Source organism: Myotis brandtii, unplaced genomic scaffold, assembly GCF_000412655.1.
Source record: "Myotis brandtii unplaced genomic scaffold, ASM41265v1 scaffold4, whole genome shotgun sequence".
Taxonomy (NCBI): domain Eukaryota; kingdom Metazoa; phylum Chordata; class Mammalia; order Chiroptera; family Vespertilionidae; genus Myotis; species Myotis brandtii.
In genome coordinates, this window is record NW_005365371.1 from 5,799,444 (window position 1) to 5,821,383 (window position 21,940).

Here is a 21,940-nt window from a genome sequence, read left to right on the forward strand (position 1 = left end):
TAATTTGCATAAGGACATGCTGATTAGCCAATGGGAAGGGTAGCGGTCGTACGCCAATTACCATGTTTCTCTTTTATTAGTGTAGATGGGGTGGCAGATAATAAGCAAACAAATAACTAATAAGACATCAGATAGCAATAAGTCTCTGAAGAAAAGAAAGCAGTGTTAGGAATGGAAGGTGGCTGGTTTAGACAGCATGGCCAGAAAAGACATCTCTGGGTAGAGACCTGAATGAGATGGAGCCAGCCATGCAAAGATGGGGGTGGGGGGGATGATGACATTCCATCCTGCGCTGGCCAATATGATAGCCACGTGAGGGTAATGAGCACTTGGAATGCAGTTGGTCCAAACTGAGATGTGAAGCAAGTATGAAATATACACTGAATCTTGAAGAGTTAGTAAGACAAAAAAAAATGATGTAAAAATAGCTCAACAATTTCATAGTAATTGTATATTGAATAATATTTTGGCTATGTTAAGTTAAAGAGAATATGTTATTAAAATTAATTTGTCTGTCTCCTTGTACCTCTTTAATTAAGTGGGAACTAGAACATTTACAACTATAGATGGACAGCATTGTGCTAGGCAAAGGGCATAGCTAAATATGAAGGCCTCAAGGTGGGAATAAGGTTAGCCAGTTCAAAACTGAGCTCCAGCTTCAAAAACCCCACTGTGTAATCCCAGGCTTTTGCGCTGCCAGCCCTCTTAATTCCTGACTCCTATCACATGAGTTCTTCAACCTCAAGACCTCCGAGATCTACATCAACATTCCACACAGAGTGGACTCACCCCCACCAGCTGCATCAGAATTCGCTGGCCCAGTTCCTGGATCACACCCATAAATCAAAATCTCTGCTTAAACTCCTCCGATGACTGAACATATACTAAAGTTTGGGGAGACCTACCCTAACCCACTTTATTTCTCCTAGTATCAGCTCCTTTCCTACCTCTTTCTTTCTGCTCCTCCCCATCCGAGACCTTCCAGATGAGCACCGGGTCCACAGTTTCTGTACATCATTTCCACCCAGCAGAGCCCCAACCCTGGACCAATACCACAGTCCATATGCTCTGCTTCTGGAGCTGGACTGCTGAGTTGAATCTCTAAGATAGTCTACCCTTGACACATTGTGACCTCTCCTATGGTAAACAGAATAATCCCCCCCCCCCAAAAAAAAGATGTATCTGTCCTAATCCCCAGAACCTGTGAGTATGGGGGAAGGGGAAGGAAGATTGTAGATGAAATTAAGGTTGCTAACTAGCTGACCTTAAAATAATGAGAGGACCCCCAATTACCCAGATGGGCCAATGAAATCACCAGTCTCCTTCAAAGTGGAAGTGCAAACCTCAAAAACAAGAAGCCAGACACAAAGGTCATGTATTGTATTAGGCTATCTATGTGAACTATCCATAGTAGGGGAATTCATAGTGACAGAACCAAGATTGGTGGTTGCCAGGGGCTGGAGGGAGGGAAGAATGAGGGAAAGCTACTTAATGAATATGGTTTTCCTTTCAGAGTGATGAAAATGTTTTGGAGCTAGATGTAGTGATTGCACAACACTGTGAATATACTAAATATCAATTAATTGTTCACTTGAAATGATTAATATTATTATGCATCTCATCATGATTTTTTTATTGAAAGGAGGCAGGAGAGGCAATATGAGAAGGTCTCCACCCTCCCTTGCTGGTTTTGAAGATGGAGGGAGGGGGCAACAAGCCAAAGAATGCAGGCAGCCTCTAGATGCTGGGAAAGGCAAGGACTAATTCTCCCCTAGAACTTCCAGAAAGGATACCCTATGACACCTTGATGCTAGCCCAGCGAGACCCATGTTGGACTCCTAACCTGCAGAATTGTAACTCTGTGTTGATTTAAGCCAAGTTTATGTTAATTTGCTACAGCAGCCATTTTCCTCTTATCCTGACTCCATTTCCTCTTCCACTCCCCTCAGTGAGTGCCCTGAATCCTCACCACTTTTCCAAAGCTTCCCACTCCCCATCAGAGCCAAGCAAGGGGCTTGGTGCTTCCTTAAGAAAACTGAGGCAGTAGAGTAATGTTAACTGTGTGCCAACCCCCTCAACCACATCCACACCCATTCTCACCTCTCTGCCCCAGGCTCAAAAGTCTCTCTTCCTTTATATCCGTCCCCTCAAATCTATCCTTCAAACCACAGATTTGACAGTATACCTCTTTCTATTATGCCAATTCAGTGGCTTCCCACCAATCACAGGTTATGGGCTCAACTTTTCATTATAACATGAGAATTGTCAGGTCTGGCACCTGCCTACCTCTCCAGCCTCATTCACCACTTCTCCCGCCTTGGGATTTCTGCTCCAGTGAGGAAGAATGGCCTGTGCTTCTGATCATGCTCATGAGACTGTTTCTTGTCTTCTGGCCATTCTTATGTGGTTCTGTCTAACCGGAATGACCTTCTTCTGCCACTTCTCCGGGCTGAACCCTACTCATCTTCAAAGAGCCACCTTAGGTACCAACTTCTCCAAAAAGTGCCTGGCCTCCCTAACTTCTTCTCCACCCTCGCCTATGGGTATCTGTACTTCTGTTCTTGTCTCACTGATATTCTCTTTAACTGCCTGCCTCCCTCACTAAACTGTGAGCTCCTTTAGGAAAGTGACTGTATGTAATTCACTTCTGCCCCAGCTACTAGCACCAATGCCTCCCTAGTCAGTATACCATAAATGTTTGTGGAATGAACAGTAGCCATGTGTTTATTTTCACAGCAATCAGACTATCATAAACACAGATTGTCAGAACTGAAGAAGGCCTTCCAGACAGCCGATCTCTTCAAACAACCCCTCCCCTCCGATTTTACGGATAAGGGTCATGTCAAAATAAGAGTAGGACCCATGTAGCCTGAATCTAAATTTAGGGCATTTTTCTTCAGCTAAACCTAAAGCCAGAGGCTTTTAAACACATAAATATGAAGAACAAACTTTCTACACTCTCTCCCCCTCTATGAAGGTCTCTGTTTGGGGGGCTTATGAGTTCATTGGGTAGACTGGACCAGAACAGCCCTCATCAACCAAACATCCTTCTCCCTGTGACCTGACTGAGCTGTCACTCTCTGGGCCCTTAATCAAAAGTCCCCTGTTGCTGGCTCTCACTGCCACCAAAGAGTTAGAGCAAGTATGTCAAACTTGCAGGCCGCATGCAGCCCATAACGAATATTTTTGCAGCCCAGCCAATATAACAGTAAGAAACGTTTTAATAAGTGTTTTGTAACTTAATTTTTACAATATCCTGTTATACATAATTATTAATAACGAACTACAACGTTCACTAATGACTGATTACTATAATCATGTTGCATTCATTTCCCTTACACACCTTACGTGCAGGCGCACCATTTCTCTCCACTAATACTAGCAGGGAATATTTTCGCAGCCGATTGCCACGTCATTAGTTTTGTACTGACTTGTTTGGTGAAGCTTTTGTTTTTTTGCAGCCCACATGAACTTAAACCTTGTTTATTTGGATTGTGTTAGCCTTTGAGTTTGACATTTTGGGTTAGAGTCTAGCATGGCTGTCATGGTCATGCTCAGACTTTGGTTCCCCCTAGTGGTCAAGATATGCTCAGGTTCATGAGAGTCTGGTGGCCCATTGGGTTCCTCTGCTCTGCCCAGTGACCCTTGACCTCTCTGGGGTTTGCACTTCAAAAACAGTAAGAGTTGTAGCAGTTCTCATTTTTCAGGAAATAGTATAAAGAAGTACCAATGAAATTACATGTGCATGGTAAATACTTGGAGATTTTCAAATTGAGAGTAGAGAGGATATTATGTAACCTATGTTTTAGTTTGTCTTTTTTCTTTTTTTTTTTTTTAATTCTCCTGGGCATGTGGGCCTAGCACATCATTTAGGCAGGCTATGAAAATGAGCTGTTTTCAATCACAAATATTTACTATACTGGCCTCTCCCCACTGGGCACTGGGGTTATGCATATGGTCTCACCCTTAAGGAGGTTATAATCCAACTAGGGGCCCAGTGCACAAATTCGTGCACCTTGAAAGGAACTGTGGGCCATGAGGCTGTGGTACAGGGGTGGGTCTCAGCCCATCCTCCATGCCCCCACCTGGCTGCTTCCGCCACAGCACCCTCTGCCCCATTCCCTGTCTGCTGGCAGCCCTGCTCTCACCACCCCTGCTCCCACGCATTGACGGCGCTGGCCCTGCTCCCACCCGCTGAGGGCGCAGAGTGATTGGGGCCAGCGCCATCAGCAGATGCAAGCAGCGGCTGCTGCCCCGATCACCCCTCAGGAGCAGGGGGAGGTGGAGAAACCCTCAGGGACAATTGGGGCTGGCAGCTGCAGCTTGCACCCACTAATGGTGCTGAGTGATTGGGCACTGGCAGCAGGTGTGAGCAGCAGCTCCAGCACGCAGGAGCAAAGAATTTTCAGTAACCAACACAGGCTCACCTTGATGACAACAACTGGTGCTCCACCTTGGTCTGGTGCCCCCGCTCACCTGCTCCACCATCACACCATTGCCAACGCCTGCCATGTTCTGCACATGCCCCCTGGTGGTCAGCGCACATCATAGCGACTGGTTGTTCAGTTGTTTGGTTGTTCTGGTTGTTCTGCCATTCGGTCTATTTGCATATTAGCCTTTTATTATATAGGATACTCACTGATTCAGAATGGACTCAAGGAGGTATGTTGGGTATGCTGCAGGGGATGAAACATAGATGCAAAAAAGTTTGATCTGTGATAATGAAGTCTGAGTTATCACAGGTCACTCTGGGGGTTTAAAGGGAAAATAACTTCTAGTCAAACAGTGAAGAGATGAGGTTCTCATCAAGGAGGGAATGGGCTTCCTGCTTCATTGAGGGAGGAGCAGGTTGCTATGGACAGCAACAGAAGCAAGAAGACCAGAAGGAGAAAATAGCTCACAAAGACAATGGCTAGTGCTGAACGTTTATGATCATGGCAAAAGCAGGGAACTCAAGCATGTTGAGCACCTACTACGTGTCTGACACTGTGCTAAGTGCTTTGGATACAGCTGGATGTTTCATCCTCATAAGTGTGTTGTGAGGTCCATGATAGTCTCTTCATTTTACAGAGGCAATGGACTGAGTTTGGGAGAGTTACAAAACTTGCCCAAGATCTCCAAAACCTAAGTTCTCTGTGTTGGAGTCAGGTTGGGGCCTGACTCCCAAGGGCCTTGAATAGCAGGCGGAGGTGTCTCTTGAACTGTGATTAGTCACTGTAGGCATCTGAGCAGGGATGTGCCATGATCAGAACTAGAGCCCAGACACCCACATCCCAGCCTGACTCACTGAGAGTCTGAAAGCAAGATGCTGCCCCTCTCTGGGCCCTCACCTTCCGGTTTGTGGGCTGAGCAATTCCCTTTCAGTTCTAAGATCGTAGGAGGCTGTTTTGGTTTCCTAACAAATTACCATAAACAGGGTGGCTTAAAACAACAGAATTTTTTTCTCTCACAATTCTGGAAGCTGGAAGAAAGAAGCATACTTCCTTGTCTCTTAGCTTCTGGTGGTTGCCTGCAATCCTTGACTTCTAGGCGTATCACTCTAATCTCTGCCTCCATCCTCACATGGTGTTCCCCCCGTGCCTTCTTTGCATGTGTCCAAAATTGTATCTTCTTATAAGGATACCTATCATTGCATTATGGCCCACTGTAATTCTGTCTGACCTCACCTTTACTTGGTTACATCAGCAAAGACTCAATTTCCAAATAAAGTCTCATCCGTGGGTACCTGGGGTTAGGACTGAAACCTATCTTTTTGAGAGACATGATACAACTCAAAACAGAGGCCATGACAAAAAATTGCATGAGTGAGAGAGGAACAATAGACAAGTCAAATGTCTACAAACTCCAGAGGTCACCATGTGGCCCACACCTTCAGAGATTTTCTCACCAGGATCCTTTCTTGCCATGAAGCCATGTGGTCCCTCCTTTCATGGGCTGCTTACTAGGAATGTTTGCTACCTGAATAAGGCCTGGGCAGAAATGCAAAGGCATGAGTAGGAAGTCAAGAATAGTGAAATCATGAGCTTTGCAAGTGAGCCTTCTCATCAGTGCCAGCAGAAGCAATGGCCAGTAAAGAAGGACCAGAGTGGCATGTCCCCTCTGAAGGTGGAAGGAGGAGAAATCACTATGCCTGCATGGTTAGCTTTGATATAGAAACCTTGGATCATAACATTTCCATTTGTAACGATAGAATTGTAACTGATGATGATTCAATTTGCTAGATAGTAGTTCACAGTGCCCTCAACCCTCACATGACAAAGAGGGCAGGATGGGGTCTTCTCCCCAAGTTACACAATGAAGATATTGCCCTACTATTGCCAGTCCAGGCACCCTTTCTGAAACCATCATTGTTCTTGTTGTTTCAGATTTAGGGTAAGGAGTCTGATAACCACCTTAATGGCCCTCTAATCCAATACCCACTTTGAAGCATAAACTTGCTTTAGAACACACTGACACTTGGTTAACTAGCCATTGCTTTGAACACCTTTGGTGGCAGGGAGCTCACTACCTTACAAAGCTGTCTATTCCATCTTTGAACCACTCTGACTGCAAGTTGACATACTAACACTTATTAATAAATTTGCTACAGTAATTTAAGTGGAGGGGTCACATTTAGAGACAAAAATATAAAATCCCAGTGGTCAGAAGGCCTTTCTGGTGGAGTAGGGGCTAATTGGTGTATAGTTCATGGATCCACCACTGACCTGAGTACTTAACCTTGGAGGAGTCCCTCTGTCGGCAAATGACTGCTAAACTGTGAGCTCTTAGTGGGTGGGTGGGTGGGTGGGTAGGTGGGTGGGGGAAGCAGAGAGATTGCCCGATACTGACTCCCTAGCCTAGAACCTAGTGATAAATCAGTAAAAGGATGAATGAATGAAAGAAACCTGGTGTTTTCTATTTGCAGATTTTAGAGTTGGTGATTATTAATTCTACTTCTAGCCTTCTTTGTTTTACTTTGCTTAACTTTATTGGGTCTCAAAATTTACAACTAAAAGTTCAGAACAATAATAGTGCCCTTTCCTACTTGACTGTTGTGAGGGGGGAAATAATTGCAAAATCATCTCTGAATAAAAGACCCTAGATATTTCACATATAACTACACGAATAGGTTCAAATATAGTGTGCACAGGATCTTGTAGCCAGCATCACCAAAGCAAGAGGTTCTTTACACTTTTCATTGCACACACAATGACGGCACAAGCAGGCAATCAATGTTTGATTGAAGTGACTCAATGATTCATAATAACCATAAATAAAGGGCTGCTGAATGATTGAAACTCACTCATGTGTGAGAATCCACTCATTTCCAAAAGGGATAAATGGAGAATGACAGATAACCAAAGGGACTTTCCTTACTGATTCAGTGGCTCTGCAGAGACTGCCAGACTTCTATTTTCACAACTCTCAGCCTTATGCAAACTGCTTTAATGTCCTTTGGAAGAGAGTGGGCGAAGGGAGGGGTAGGGCTGCAACCTTGCCTTGGAACGATTTGTCTGCCACTGACACATTTTTGGCCAAGGGGTGAAAAGAAAAAACAAAAACCCCACCCATTGTATAGAGCCCAGAGGCACAACAGTGTGGAGTTGGAGCAGAATGTTACTTCCAGGTGTGTTCTCGTGTGGGTTTCAGGGCTTGTAACTGCGTTTGTTTAGCCACAGTAGATCAAGCATTACGCAACATCACGAATGAGGAGCCCTCTCCGTGCTGCTGTTTGGGAGCTGGTGGGAGGCTTCCAGTCCTGAGATCAATGCAACCGCCTTCAGGGGTCAGCTGGTTAGAGAATTCTGGCTTCAGCGGGAGGGGTCAGCTATGTGGGGATGGGGAGGATCTTCCAGACACAAGCCAGGTGGATGAGCATGTCCATTGTCATGACAAAGTGAGGAGGGGAGCTTAGCTGGGTTGTGTTGTTTTTTGAATGTGTAGGTGGAATGACTTCTACAGCTGGAAGGCAGGGACCTAGGCTGACTCATCTTTGCGACTCCTCACTTGGGCAGCAGCCAGCACCTTGCTCCACCCTTCACCATCACCATTATCACTCCCCACTCATTCTCACTTTGTTCTGTTGAATATGGATCCCATGACCTTATCTCATCAGCACCTCAATTCTCTTCCTCCTTGCTCTTCTCAATGAACTGGCATCATAATCCCTCAACATGGGTCAATTATACATCTGGATTCTCACCTGCATCATCTGGTTGTTGGGGAAAATTTTGCTCAGCTGTGAAAATTGGTACCCCCACAAGCTACTAACCAATGACCTGGCAGCATATCTCATCGGCTACCTCTGCAGGACAGGAACTGCTTCCCCCATTAACCAGGTAAGGTAACAGGCTCAGTTTGTTCTTTTTCAATGGCAGACTTGAGGAACATCTTGGGGAAAATATTAAAATTATTTATGCCTTACTTATTTGTCAGTTAAGAATAGTTGCAGCTACCCTAGCCAGTTTTGCTCAGTGGTTATAGTGTTGGCCCACAAACTGAAGGGTCCGGGGTTCCAGTCAGGGGCACATACCTCGGTTGCTAGCTCTATCCCTGGGCCCCAGGGAGCATGCAGGAGGCAACCAATTGATGTGTCTCTCTCACATTGATGCATGTGTCTCTTTTTCCCTCTCCCTTCCATACTCTCTACAATCAATGGAAAAAAATAATCTCAGGTGATGGTGAAAAAAAGTAGTTGCTGCTATCTTTTTAAAATATGTTTTTACTGATTTCAGAGAGAGGAAGGGAGAGGGAGAAAGAGATAGAAACATCAATAATGAAATGCCTCCTTCACGCCCCACACTGGGGATCGAGCCTGCAACTGAGATTCAAACCATGACCTCCAGGTTCAAAGGTTGATGGTCAACCACTGGGCCATGCCGCCAGCAGGGCAATTGTTGCTATTTTAATCTTACAATGTCAGTGTCTTTTTGACTCCCCACTGGTCTTGATTAACTTATCACTGTATTTGGTCAAAATTTTTTGGAGCCCATGAGAAGAATGAGCATAGAAACCCAAAATGTTTGCTTTTTCTCAATCTCTCAAAAGGTGACAAAATCTGGAAACGAAGAGGGTGAAGTCCCAAGTTCCTGACTGAGTTCTAGCATGAGATGGCAGGTTGCTTTATATCATCTCACGGTTAGTATTGCCGTTAGAATGTGAAACTCATTGAAACTTACTTTATGAATTAACTTTATCTTTAACTGCTGTGCTCCAAGAGAATGCCAATTCTGCTTATTCTCTTCCGTGGATCTCTTCCATATCTTACTTCTGGAGATTAAGTTCACGTTCTTGTTCGTTTGCTTGTTTTTTTAAGAGACACTGTTTCTGAGTTGAGAAATGGGAGACACCATGTCCTGGTGCATGCCTTCGTGGGTCTGAGCACTGCCTTCCCAGAGCCTAAGTACTACACAGTGGCCTTGACAGGAAATGCAGAGATGGGCGGATGATACGGTCCCAGTCCTGCGGGCCCCTAACTTTCTGTGACTGACCTGTTGCCAGTCCACTTCAGCGTCTTCATCTGCAGCAGAAGGGAGTGGACTTACCTTGCTGTGGCCCGTGGACCAGACCAGCAGCGTTAGCACGACCTGGGAGGTGGTTGGAAGTATAGAGTCCCTGCCCCCATCCCAGACCTTATTAATCAGAAGCTGCACGTTACCGAGATTTCCAGGAGGATTCAGGCGCACATGAAAGTTTGAAAAGCACTAGGTCCTGAAAAACACGTTAACAACCCTCACTCTCCCCCTTTCCCTGGGACCTGGAAGGTAGTTGATGAGACTGGGGCTTGACTCCCATCTGACTTGAGCAAGCGGCTCCTCCCTGAGCACAGTCACTCAGAGGTGAATGAAATGCCGGCAAAATGCCCACGCGATTCTATCCCGACTTTTTATTTTCCTAACACAGGGCATTAACGGTAAAGTGAGGAACAAAAGCCCAGGCCGCAGAGCAGAGCCGCCTCATTGTTTTTACTTTAATTATAGGGTTTGAATACAATTCTAAGTGGGACTTTTAAGGTGGTTTGTTTGTTTAATGATAGTTGACCCTTGAGCAAGGCAGGGGGAGAGGGGATGTTAAGGGCCGTCGACCTCCCGCGGCGTCGAAACTTCTCCTAGAACTACTTCATTTGAAATAAAGCTGTTAAGCCAGAGCCTGTTGGCTTTCCCTGCAATTTGGCCAAGCTCTGGAAACATGACTGTATGCATCCTTCCATTCCCAACTCCCAGCCAGGGAGGGTGTTTTCCTCCCCAATTCGCAGCTCGGGAAGACTAAGGGGAGGGGGGGGGGCGTTTTAATTGCTCGTCCTCACAGCGGCGAGGCCACACCTTCGGGCTCCCGCTGAAAACCGGAGCCAAGAGGCAACGCCGCCTCGCGCGGGGCTCGGAAATACCCTTCCCTCGCGTCTCCGCCTTCTCCCGACTGAACAGCCGGAGGCGGGGCTAGCACCACGAATACAAGCGGCCCTGTTTTCTAGCTCTCCTCGTTCCTCGCGGACGCTGAAGAGCGACGCACAAATCTGGACGGTACCATTCTTTGATTCTACTACTCTATCAAAATTCGAGATATTATTAGAGGTATCTATAGAAAATTAAGTGATCAAAAAAGCTTCATATTTTTGTTCTATAATAACAACGAACTCGAGAAAGGAGATGGCAGTTTTGAGCAAGTTATTTCTCTTTTTTTTGTTCAACGCGGGCCTTGACTACTTGGGCTCACCGACGTCACTTCCGGGGACCAAGTGCTTGAGTACCGGAAAACGTGCGCGCTGGGCGGAGGAAGCTCGTTCGGCGGCTGCGTTGCCATGGGCCGGAGGAAGGCATCAGGTTCTGGGTCCCTCGGCCGGGCGCTTATCCGGCATCAGACCCAGCGGAGCCGTGGGCACCGTCACACCGACGCCTGGGTAAGCCAGGGCTTGTCCTCTTCCTCAGCCTCTGTGTCTGGTTACGCGAGTGTGAATGCCCTGAGTCCTTGGGCCAGAGATCACGAAACTTTCCCAGAAGTGACGTCTAAGTAGGGTTTTCAAGGATGAGTGTGAATTTCTGCCACGCTGATACGCAGGTCCTCCTCCTAGGAGGGACAGAGCACACAAAAAGGTAGGACTAGTCTAATGAGGCTGGAGTAAGATTTTTGAAGGGTCTTAATGTCAGAATAATAGTCTTTGCCTTATAAGCCATGGGAACTTTGGAAGTTATGAGCAGGAAAAACACAAACACTACGTCTTTTAAGTATTAATTTGTTCAAAGAATGGACCCTCTACAAGTGGCTGGTTGCTACTAGAAATACAACAGATCTCTCATTCCTGCTTCATCATTATTTCCTAGTAATGCCGCTCAAAGATGAACAGTTCATCTCCAGAATGTGGCCGGCCTCGTAGTTTCTAAGGCCTAGGAACCATCACAGTTTTAGGACCTTTGAAAAGTGGACCAAGTCGTTTGACTTGTGCTTGTTGTTTTGACTATCCATAACCCCAGGTATTTGAGACCCACCAAGTTCACAGTAAGAATTTGTGCTAAAGTCAGAGATGTCCCTGTTGCTAACTGTCCATGTGCCACTCTCACACCATCTGATTTCTGTCTGTATAATTTGCAGAGTAAGCAGCTTTATGGCTCATTAGTATTCATCAGGTCAGAGTTACTCTGGACATTAGATACTGATCATTTCCATTGGTTTTGAAGCAGCTTGTTGTTAATGTAGCTTTAGGAAGTGATGGGAGGATTGAATATAAATTCTAAAGAACTGGATAGTAATCCTTACTCTGATTTTTACTGATTCTGTGACCGTGGGCAGACCTTTTAATCGTCAGTGTTTTCATTTATTTGTACCTGTACTGAGCATGTAGCTAGGATGGTGTTTATATGAAACTCTGGGTTGTGTCTGGAAATCAGTTATGTAGGTGGCAACCAGAGGTGTTTTTGTTTTTGTTTTAAACCAACAAAAAAGAATTCAAAATATAGAGTGTATTACATGTAGGAAGGTAACTGTTTTAGGATTCTCTTGTTTCCATTTTACTCTAATGGCATATAATTGTATCACTGTGTGTATCACAGCATGTGGGTCACTGTGTAAAACTTACTGTAGGTCTCCCATCAAAAAATTTTGACTGTGGTTGCCAGGACCAGAGAGTCTGTGTTCAAATTCTGTCTCTATCACTTATTAGTTGCAACTATAGGCGATTATTTTTAAGATTTTTATTATTATTATTATTGATTTCAGAGAGGGAAAGAGAGAGAAACATCAGTGATGAGAGAGAATCATTGATCTGCTGCCTCCTCCACGCCCCGACTGGGGATCGAGCTGCAATGCAACCCGGGCATATGCCCCCACCAGGAATCAAACCAGGACCTCCTGGGTTCATAGGTTTGACTCAACCACTGAGCCAAACGGGCCAGGATAGGCAATTTATTTTTATCTATTTAAGCCTGTTTCCTCATCACAGAAAATAAAGCTACATTAAAAGATTTTGAAAATGAAATGAAATCGTGAATGGAAAGTGCCTATCATGAGGTAAGAAAATGCTCATTTGAATGTTTAGCTATTATCAGTGTTGATGTTAAAGGTGCTGATATCATGCTCAAGACCACAGAATATTAGTTCCTTGGGGGGGTTAGAGTTTGGATGTCAAGAGCAGAAGAGAGTAACTGCGTTTTTACCATTTTATTCATAGTTGCACACAAGTGAACTCAATGATGGCTATGACTGGGGTCGTCTTAATCTTCAGTCGGTGACTGAACAGAGCTCCCTTGATGACTTCCTTGCAACTGCAGAACTTGCAGGAACAGAGTTCGTAGCTGGTAAGTTGTTTATTGCTGAGTGCATATGACACTGGTCACATTTCCGTCTTTGCTGAGTAGATACAAACAAATCTACCTGCAACTGTTTTTTCAGACCCTACTAAATTCATAAATGAGCTGTCTTTAATACAAAGGCAGATATCCCAGAAGCATCGTGGGGTCCAGTTGTACTCAAGTTGTGAGCTACAGAATGTGCCACAGTTTGTTGTTGTTGTTGTTTTGTGGGGTTTTTTTTGTAGCACAGTTTTAAAATTCAGCTCTGAAAAAACACTTCAGGTTATACTGTATCATATTAAATTCAAGAAACTCAATCTTTCCTAGGGAAAAAAAAACCAGTCAACATTATGGTGGACAGTACTAGTGTTTTCCAGAATGTTTTCTGATATCATTGTTAGAAGCACAATTCTAGGCCTGCTCCTGTTAACTTAGGCAACTTGAATTGTATTTGAAAGTACTTGTCAACACATTATAGTGAACTTTTCTGTGCATGTAATTTGTTTTAGTCATTTCTCTCCCTGGTTTTTTAACATGTGTTTCTGAGCGCTTAGAAAAGTACATGTCACAGAGATAGAATTAGAAACTACTATTCCTGTTGCTCTTTTATTATTGTAAATGTTATTAAGTTGTTTAGCAAATTCATTCATTTGTTCAGAATGCTTTTGTTTAGTCTCAGCCTCTCTCAGGCATTGTACTGGCAACAATGTTGAATAAGGCAAGTTTTGGTTCTGTATATTTTATTTTAGGTGCTATGAAAGAAGTCTGTAGCAGATATGTGGGGTCATAAAAGATGGAGGTGCTGACAATTGATTTAATCACCAGTGGCCAATAATCAATCATGCCTATGTGATGAAGCCTCCATAAAAACCGTTTAGAGATGTGGCACCTCAAGTGAAGTTGTGGGACAGGACCCTTCTATCTCTGGAGTCTGACAGAATATAATGGAATTGTAGGAAACCAGTTGGTGTTTGGAGAATTGGTTGTTGGTGTGGGAAAAACCCACATACTTGGATTCAAAAGTGTTGGTAGTAAACACAGTTCAGAGACAGGTGCTGCATTGTTGTATGATTACTTGCAGCAGCACTCAGCAACACTGCTGAAATGAGAAGGAGAACGAATAGTTGGCTTTATCTAAGGGTGGAGATTTGGGAGTGGGTGCAGTGAAATAATGAATTTTGATGTTCAGTCAGAGTGGTCGAATGTATGTACCACGTGGCTTTAGCCAACTAGGGAAAGAAGTTGGATGATGGACTGGAGAAAGAGGAAAGACTCGGGGGGCTAGAGGTATTTACAGTGGTTGGACATTGGGTGGGAGATCACCATTGGAAGGAGAAATTAAAAGAATTATTAAATATGTAGCTCAAGGGGTGTGTGTTTCGACTGCTTGCGAATTGTGCTTGGATTTGACTGTACTCGGTTACTAGACTGTGCAGCCCAAGGTATTGGTGGTCCGAGGAGGGTAGCAGACTGCAGCCTTTGCTTAGAGGTCAATAGGAATGTTGCTGAAGATGTCTCGTTATCTTTGAATAGGACCTTCCCTTGACATTTTGGTAAGAAGCTTAGCTGACTTCTAAGGAGACTAGGTGGCTGTGTGTGGTGAATTCGAGAGGCCTGGAGCAATTCTGGGATGGCTGGAGGGAAATAGAGCCCTAGAACAGAGGTCTCTCTAATTCACACATGGACATGATATTTATTTGAATTTATATATGGCACTAATCCTGGGTGTTCATCATACATATCTTATATACATTATAGTGTAATAGTTCACCCTTTCAACTGGAGTGAGACTGCTGAATCTTTGCTTCCCCATCCATTCCCATTGGCTTACAATTATTCTCCCTGTATCAGTGGTCGGCATCTGGTGGTCGGCGGACCACTGGTGGTCCGTGAGGTCCGAAAGGTTGGCGACCACTGCCTATATAAAATGAAGAGATTGGTTGTAGTAAATCTTCACAGTTTCTTCCCACTCTTAACGCATTTATAATATGGAGTTTTATAAATAATAAAAACATTTTCCTTTTTTGTAGAAAACTTCATTTGGAAATTGTGATTTATCCAAGGCTAGAGGAATCTAAATTTTAAAAGCTTAAATTCTGTTTCAGATGCTCATATTTTTAGTTTTGAAGTAATGACCAATATTCACTATTTGTATTGCCTCTTAAGTAACAGTTCTTTTCTGTTCTATAAACAGAGAAGCTTAATATTAAGTTTGTGCTTCCTGAGGCTAAAACTGGACTGCTGTCTTTTGAGGAGAGCCAGAGAATTAAAAAGCTCCATGAAGAAAACAAACAGTTCTTGTGTATACCAAGGAGGTGAGTTGAACAAGAATGTAGGACATTATGAGGCACAACATGGCCACTGAGTATAAAATTTTTATATGTTCACTCTTTTTCTGCTCTCTATTCTCAGTCAGTTGCCATTATTAAATCCAAATCCCCTATTTTATTTTGGTAACTCATATGGAGTTTTTCCCCTCTGTGATTGTTTCAGACCAAAGTGGAACAAGAAAACTAGCTCCGAAGAACTCAAACAGGCAGAAAAAGATAACTTTCTAGAATGGAGACGTCAGCTTGTCCGGTGAGTGTTAAGGTTATCTGAAGATTTGCCTTGGATTCCATGTCAGGCATTTTGATGTGCTTGCATTGCTGTTTGCATTTTGAAAACTTAACTCTTTTAAAAGAAAACTGGTAGATTTCTTTTAAGTGCAAATTGCTGGCCACACATGAATCCTTGCACAAAGATGGTAAGTTGGTTAATGGTGAGTTGCTTACTCTGCTCCATTCCTAGCTGTTTCTCTCGTTTATACCCTTCTCTACCATTAGTCACCCTGGAGTTGATCACTGCTCTCGGGCATTCCTCCAGGAAGAAATGCCGTGGAGAACTGTCACTTTGTGTAATAGATAAACTTCCAGGGTTTAAATAGATTAAATATAAAACTTGAATTTGATTTTCTTACTGATTCAGCAGAAAGTATCTATAATAATAAAAGCATAATATGCTAACTAGACTGAACAGCCCAACGACCTCCTGGACGAAGTCGGGGCTGCGAGGGCCAAGCCCCTTGCACGAATTTTGTGCATCAGGCCTCTCGTATAAAAACAATTTGACAGTTAATATTTGTGTACTTATTTTTTAATGCAGTGAATTTCAGTGTTTATGTTACTCAAAACTTTCTATATAATCTGGCAAAGGTATAAACTTATCATTTTAAAGCCAGGCTAGAAGAGGAACAAAAGCTGATATTGACTCCATTTGAAAGAAATTTGGACTTTTGGCGCCAACTCTGGAGGGTGATTGAGCGAAGGTAAATGAGCATTTTGGGGAGAGGGGTACTGGCGTCGTTGTTGTGTTATATTAGATTTAGGTGTTAATACATGTTTATAGGCCCAGGGATGGGGGCGGGGGGCAGGATTAAGCTATACAAAGGGCTGTTGTTGAGAATTATTATAAAAACTGAAAGTATGATACTGTTTTTTAAAATATATAATGTTTTTTGTTATTAGATGAACACAATAAGCTTGTGAGAATGGTGAGCATTTTCTGTAAGATGAGTTCTGAAGCAACTGTAGTTATTTCAGCCACTGTATATTGAATTTCTACTGGTAATACGGAAAATATGGGCGTGAAAAGGAATAGGTATCTGCCTGAAAGAGCCAGTATATTATGGGGGGAGGCCAAGCAAAGCACCAGACAACAGAGCACACAACAGATGAATGAAATGCACTAGTCAGTGATGGTGAACCTATGACATGCGTGTCAGAGGTGACACGTGAACTCATTTTTTTGGTTGATTTTTCTTTGTTAAATGGCATTTAAATATATAAAATAAATATCAAAAATATAAGTCTTTGTTTTACTATGGTTGCAAATATCAAAAAATTTCTATATGTGACACGGCACCAGAGTGAAGTTAGGGTTTTTCAAAATGCTGACACGCCGAGCTCAAAAGGTTCGCCATCACTGCTATAGGTCTAGGACGATGCAGTTCTGGTAAAATACAAAGCAGTGTGATTCCTACTATGTTGCAGATAGAAAGGTAGTGGGCCAAGTCATAGGCCAGGAAGGAGCAGTTGATAAGGAAGGATTGGGTGGGGGGAATGATTGTTTTAATTGGAATTTGAAAAAAGAAAAATTTTAATAAATTAAGAATGGGATATTTTCAGTCTTTTTCATGTCTTGATTGTTAGAAATGAATGAATCAACTTTCTCCATTCTCACCTCTTTGATATAGTGCAGCTTTTTCAACCAGTGTGCTGCAAGAATTTTAAAACATGCAGTACCTGACTTTTTGGTCAGGGGCACTGACCTCTTTTCGCTTAGATAGTCAAATAAAAAAATGACAGCATCCAACACAATAGCTGTCCCGTGTGAATGAATAAAAATTATACCCTTTTTTTTGTTGTTGTTAGATTGTCAAAAAAAATTATTTTTGGTGTGCCGCGGAATTTTAGTAATTAGTTTATATGTGCCATAAGATGAAAAAGATTGTGAAAATTGTTGGTATAGTTAAAAGGTTTTTGTTTTCCTCACGGTGTCTGAATTACTTACAAGGACTCCAAAAAATGAAATTTATATTTGAAATGATGTTTTTTAACAAAAGGAACTTTCAGGTTGTATTTTTTTTTTTTTTTTAAATACATAAAATGTACCCAGTAAGAACATTAGGAAACAGGATGCCTGATTCTCGGAAAAGAATATTAGTGCATTTGCATTGTTATGTTAAAAAAAAAAAATACAACAACAGGAATTGGATTAAACTTGTAAGCCGGGTGGGGCGTAATTGCCTGGTTGAAGGGAACAGGGAATGACCTAAGAGCTCCCCGTTCAGATTGGCTTCAGTGCCTCTCCTCTCCCTGGCCTTGAGAGCTAGATCTAATGCTTCTATCCCGAGCTTTCTTGGGGCTCGGGGGCAGGCACAGGCTTGCCTCTTATAGGTTTGACATGTCTTAGTTGCTGTTCTTTCTGTCTCTTCGTCCTAATGAGTTCCGGCCTTTCCTTTTTGTAGGTTTTGACAGGGAACAAAAGTAACCATACGTGTTCTCCCATGTTTAACAAGATGGCCCTTTACTCGCTTTTTATGCCCTAAATAAGCAGTCGGTTTCCCCAGCGTGAGTCTGTGCTTGTTGAAACTCTTAGTTAGCTTCAGTTGGATTACAGTGTTACTTGTGTTATTGTTTTTATTATGTGATATTTCTCTCTTTATAAGAACATATTTCTACCTCCATGAATATAATGTGTTTTACATGGAGGTGTGGATCTGAGTTACATAGAAATATTACCAATAAAGTGACTACCGCCACATCTTTTAACAGGAAATATTTGCTAGCGTGTTCTGTACAACCAATGTCTCTTTCCATTAGGTAACAAGCAGCTAAGCCATCTGCCTCTTTAATTTCAAAAGTAGTTATCAGAAAAGATTTGATGTATGACATGTCATTGAAATGCAGGAAACTGCGAGGGCAGAACACTGCATTCCGGTAACATAGGCGCCTTCGTTGTATTGCGCAAACCCTTCCTGGTACATAGTTGGCACTTTGCATCCTAATTCAGCACACGAAGCAAGCTGTCTTAAATGTGTCTTCTTCTCTTACTGGTGTTTCTGAGCAGATTACTTGTTCTTACTCTTTCTACATGTTTGGTAGATAGACATGAAGTTTGCGGACTTTGTAATTTTAGTTCATTAGGCTTTTTTGCAGTCATTCTTGCATTTACTCTTAAATATTCACAGTTTTTAAAGTGGTGGATATTACCTTAAAGAAGAAAATATTAGGGCCTGCTTAATTTGAGAATTTATAAACAATCTATCATAAATTAGCAAGTCTGTGAGTTCCTTTGAATTACAATTATGCTGGAAATTTAACTGTTCTAAAGGAATTGTACATTGATTGTCAAAAACCCTGCCCTCAATGGTAACTGGGTTCAATGCATTTCCTTGGTGTTCGGCATAGTTGCGTAAGAGTTACCTCAGAAAAGGCTAACCAGATACGGATTTGGAGACTGCTGTAAGGGGGTAGGTGGTACATCTGCAACTTACTCCTTTCCAGTGGCAGTCACAACTGGCCCTTAAAAAACATCTTTTCTAGCCCTAACCGGTTGGCCTCAGTAGATAGAGCGTCGGCCTGTGGCTGAAGGGTCCCAGGTTCGATTCCGGTCAAGGGCATGTACCTTGGTTGCGGGCACATCCCCAGTAGGGGGTGTGCAGGAGGCAGCTGATCGATGTTTCTCTCTCATCGATGTTTCTAACTCTTCAATAAAATATATTTTAAAAAAAAATCTTTTCAAAACACAGAAGCTGAAGGAAGGGAGGATACTCCCAGTAAAGTGAAATACTTGTGCTTTTTGCAATGCTGGGCTGCTATAGTCCCTACCACAATTTGAGGGGCTTGCTATCAACTGCAGTTTTCTTTTTTTAATCCTCACCTGAAGATTTTATTATTATTATTATTGATTTTGGAGAGAGAAGAAGGGGAAGGGAGGTGGAGAGACTTGATCAATTGCCTCCCATATTCACTCCGACTAGGGATCAAACTCGAAACCTGGGTATATGCCCTGACGAGGAATCGAACCCCAATCTTCCAGTGCACGGGATGATGCTTCAACCAACTGAGCCACCTGGCCAGGGCAGAAAGTTTTTTATACATCATCTATGTAGTTGAAGAAATTGGATTCATCATTCCTGCTTCAGGATGGCAACTTAAGTTGATATTTTGCTGTTTTGGATTCTTGCCATCTAAACCCATTCTTGGAGTGGGTGGATGATTAAGTGCTAGATGTAGGCTTTGATAGGGCAGCTGTCAGCAGGTGATAAATATATTAGGGTTTTTTTGAGGCCTTAACACGGTTTAGATTAAGTACTGAATATGTGGTGGACCTCGCTTTATCTCTCCAGGAGAAGTTACTAGAAGATACAGTTAAAATTTTAGCAATGTAATATCATCAGAGCTGTTAGTATAAGAGCAGGACAATATTATGATTATGAGCATGGCCCCTGGTCCATACTACCTTAGTTCCCATTCTGGTTCCATCAGTTGGTAGCTGGCAACCTTGGACAAGTTACTTAATTGTTCTAAGCTTTAGTTTCCTCATATATAAATGGGGAATAGTTGTACCTTAAAAAGTTAAACATGTCAAATGCTTACTATATGGAAAATGTTTGCTTCTCTTACTATATGGTCAGCATTTCCTTTCACTTCACAATGATTGGAATATCTCACATTTGTTTTGCAGCGATATCGTGGTCCAGATAGTAGATGCTCGAAACCCACTCCTGTTTAGATGTGAGGATTTGGTAAGTAAAGTGTCGTAAGATTCAAATCTAACAACCTTGGAGGAGCAGTGGGAGGACAGCATCACTGATAGAAATACTCTAGACAAGCGTTCTGTACTCTCCTCCAGCTTTGTTTAGTTAGGTAGGCCTTTCCTCCGAGGGTTAAAAGCTTTCGTAATGCGACTGGTTGTGACAGATGTTTTCTCTTCTCAAACAGTTGTTTCTCTCTGCAGGAAGACACAAACACTGATGTGAACTTTCCAGCTTTTCGTTTAGAAGCCACTTAGTTAATAGACATTTGCCAGTGTTTCTCATTTTTTGAGACACCAGTCAAAATAGCATTTTACTTACTTTGCTATATTCCTGGTTATTTTACTTCTTATCCATCCCATTAAGTTTTCTCTTCTCATACTTTAGTTATTAACCCCTGTGGCGGTTTACAAATAAACTAAGTTTGTAAGCCACCACAGGGGCTAATAAGGTATGATAATCACATGAAATAATGCAGTATAGGCTTTGAATTAATAAAACACACGTGAAGTTTTCCTACTGAGGACCATAGTAGTAATAGTACAGATTATTTTAAAATCCACTGGTAAATAGCATGAATCTTAATGGTGAAATTCCTAGGAAGTCAGCTTTTATACTTCTGGTATATTTCCTAATGCAGAACCAAACTTGGGAATTTATTTCAGTGACTTAGTCTTGGTTTTCTTTTAGAATTCAAAAATAATTTTTACAGTAAATATTGTTGGCTGTCATCACGAGGCTGAAAAATAGTCCCTGCTGGCCAACAAATCTAGTTATGCAGTTGTTGTTGTTTTTTAACTTGTTTAAACGGAACAGTTCAGCACTATTAAAGACAAAAGGACCTGTTTTACAACAGGGCAGGAAAGCATTTTTTACCCCTTCCAATTTCTTACGTTGAGAATATTTCTTTATGTGACCTCACTTCTTTTCAAAGTTTACTGAGAGGGTCAGTAGAATGTGCCATGATTAAAAATATTTAAATTAGAAATGATATAAAAAAGGGCAGTGAAAACTTTTAGTCGTAGGTGGGGGGCGGGCGGTGTTCTTCAGTATAATTAGCCTAATTTTTACTTGTTGGAAGAAGCCTTTCTAATTATATTTGTCTTTCCTAGGAATGTTATGTGAAAGAAATAGATGACGATAAGGAGAATGTGATTCTGATAAATAAGGCAGACTTGTTGACTTCTGAGCAGCGGAGCGCCTGGGCCACATACTTTGAAAAAGAAAATGTGAAGGTGGTTTTCTGGTCAGCTTTGGCTGAAGCCATCCCACTAATTGGTGACTCTAAGGTAACCTGCGGGACTTTTCCAGGTTGGGTTTCAGGGAGATTGATGGAAATTTGGGGGGTTGGTTTGTTTATTTTTTCCCTAAGTGCTATGATAGGAGGACCTATAGCAGTGATGGCGAACCTTTTGAGCTTGGCATGTCAGCATTTTGAAAAACCCTAACTTAACTCTGGTGCTGTGTCACATATAGAAATTTTTTGATATTTGCAACCATAGTAAAACAAAGACTTATATTTTTGATATTTATTTTATATATTTAAATGCCATTTAACAAAGAAAAATCAACCAAAAAAATGAGTTCGCGTGTCATAGGTTCGCCATCACTGACCTATAGAAAAATGGGTGACAAGGTAACGTCTCTGCCATCCCCTTGCAGTTTCTTCAGCCCAGGAACACGACTTGCTTTATAGCCAGGTACAAACATTTTACACTGTAACCAAATGTCTGTGAAGCGTTTTCTGTGCCTCATCTCATTTGAAGTCCTGGAGTAGGTAGATAGGCGACTCAGTGGAATCCTATTTTCTTTTCATTAGCCGGAAAACAGAGATTTAGAAAGCTTAGATACTGGACCCAACTGAAAAGAAGTAAGAAAT

At 42.4% G+C, this 21,940-nt stretch overlaps 1 protein-coding gene across 4 annotated transcripts in view; it reads left to right on the forward strand.

Annotated features, from left to right (window-relative positions):
• Positions 1–10,706: 10,706 nt before the first annotated feature.
• Positions 10,707–21,940, forward strand: part of LSG1 (large 60S subunit nuclear export GTPase 1) — a 28,901-nt gene continuing 17,667 nt past the window's right edge. Inside the window, exons 1-7 of one of the 4 annotated variants that reach the window (XM_005873193.2) lie at positions 10,707–10,876; positions 12,641–12,767; positions 14,956–15,076; positions 15,255–15,341; positions 15,982–16,068; positions 19,992–20,052; positions 21,174–21,350. In XM_005873193.2, coding sequence (XP_005873255.1) covers positions 10,778–10,876; positions 12,641–12,767; positions 14,956–15,076; positions 15,255–15,341; positions 15,982–16,068; positions 19,992–20,052; positions 21,174–21,350 — 759 coding nt within the window. In that variant the 5' untranslated portion in view covers positions 10,707–10,777. The remainder of the gene's footprint in view (positions 10,877–12,640; positions 12,768–14,955; positions 15,077–15,254; positions 15,342–15,981; positions 16,069–19,991; positions 20,053–21,173; positions 21,351–21,940) is intronic. The other 3 variants (XM_014545313.1, XM_014545314.1, XM_014545315.1) reach the window with 3 other exon arrangements.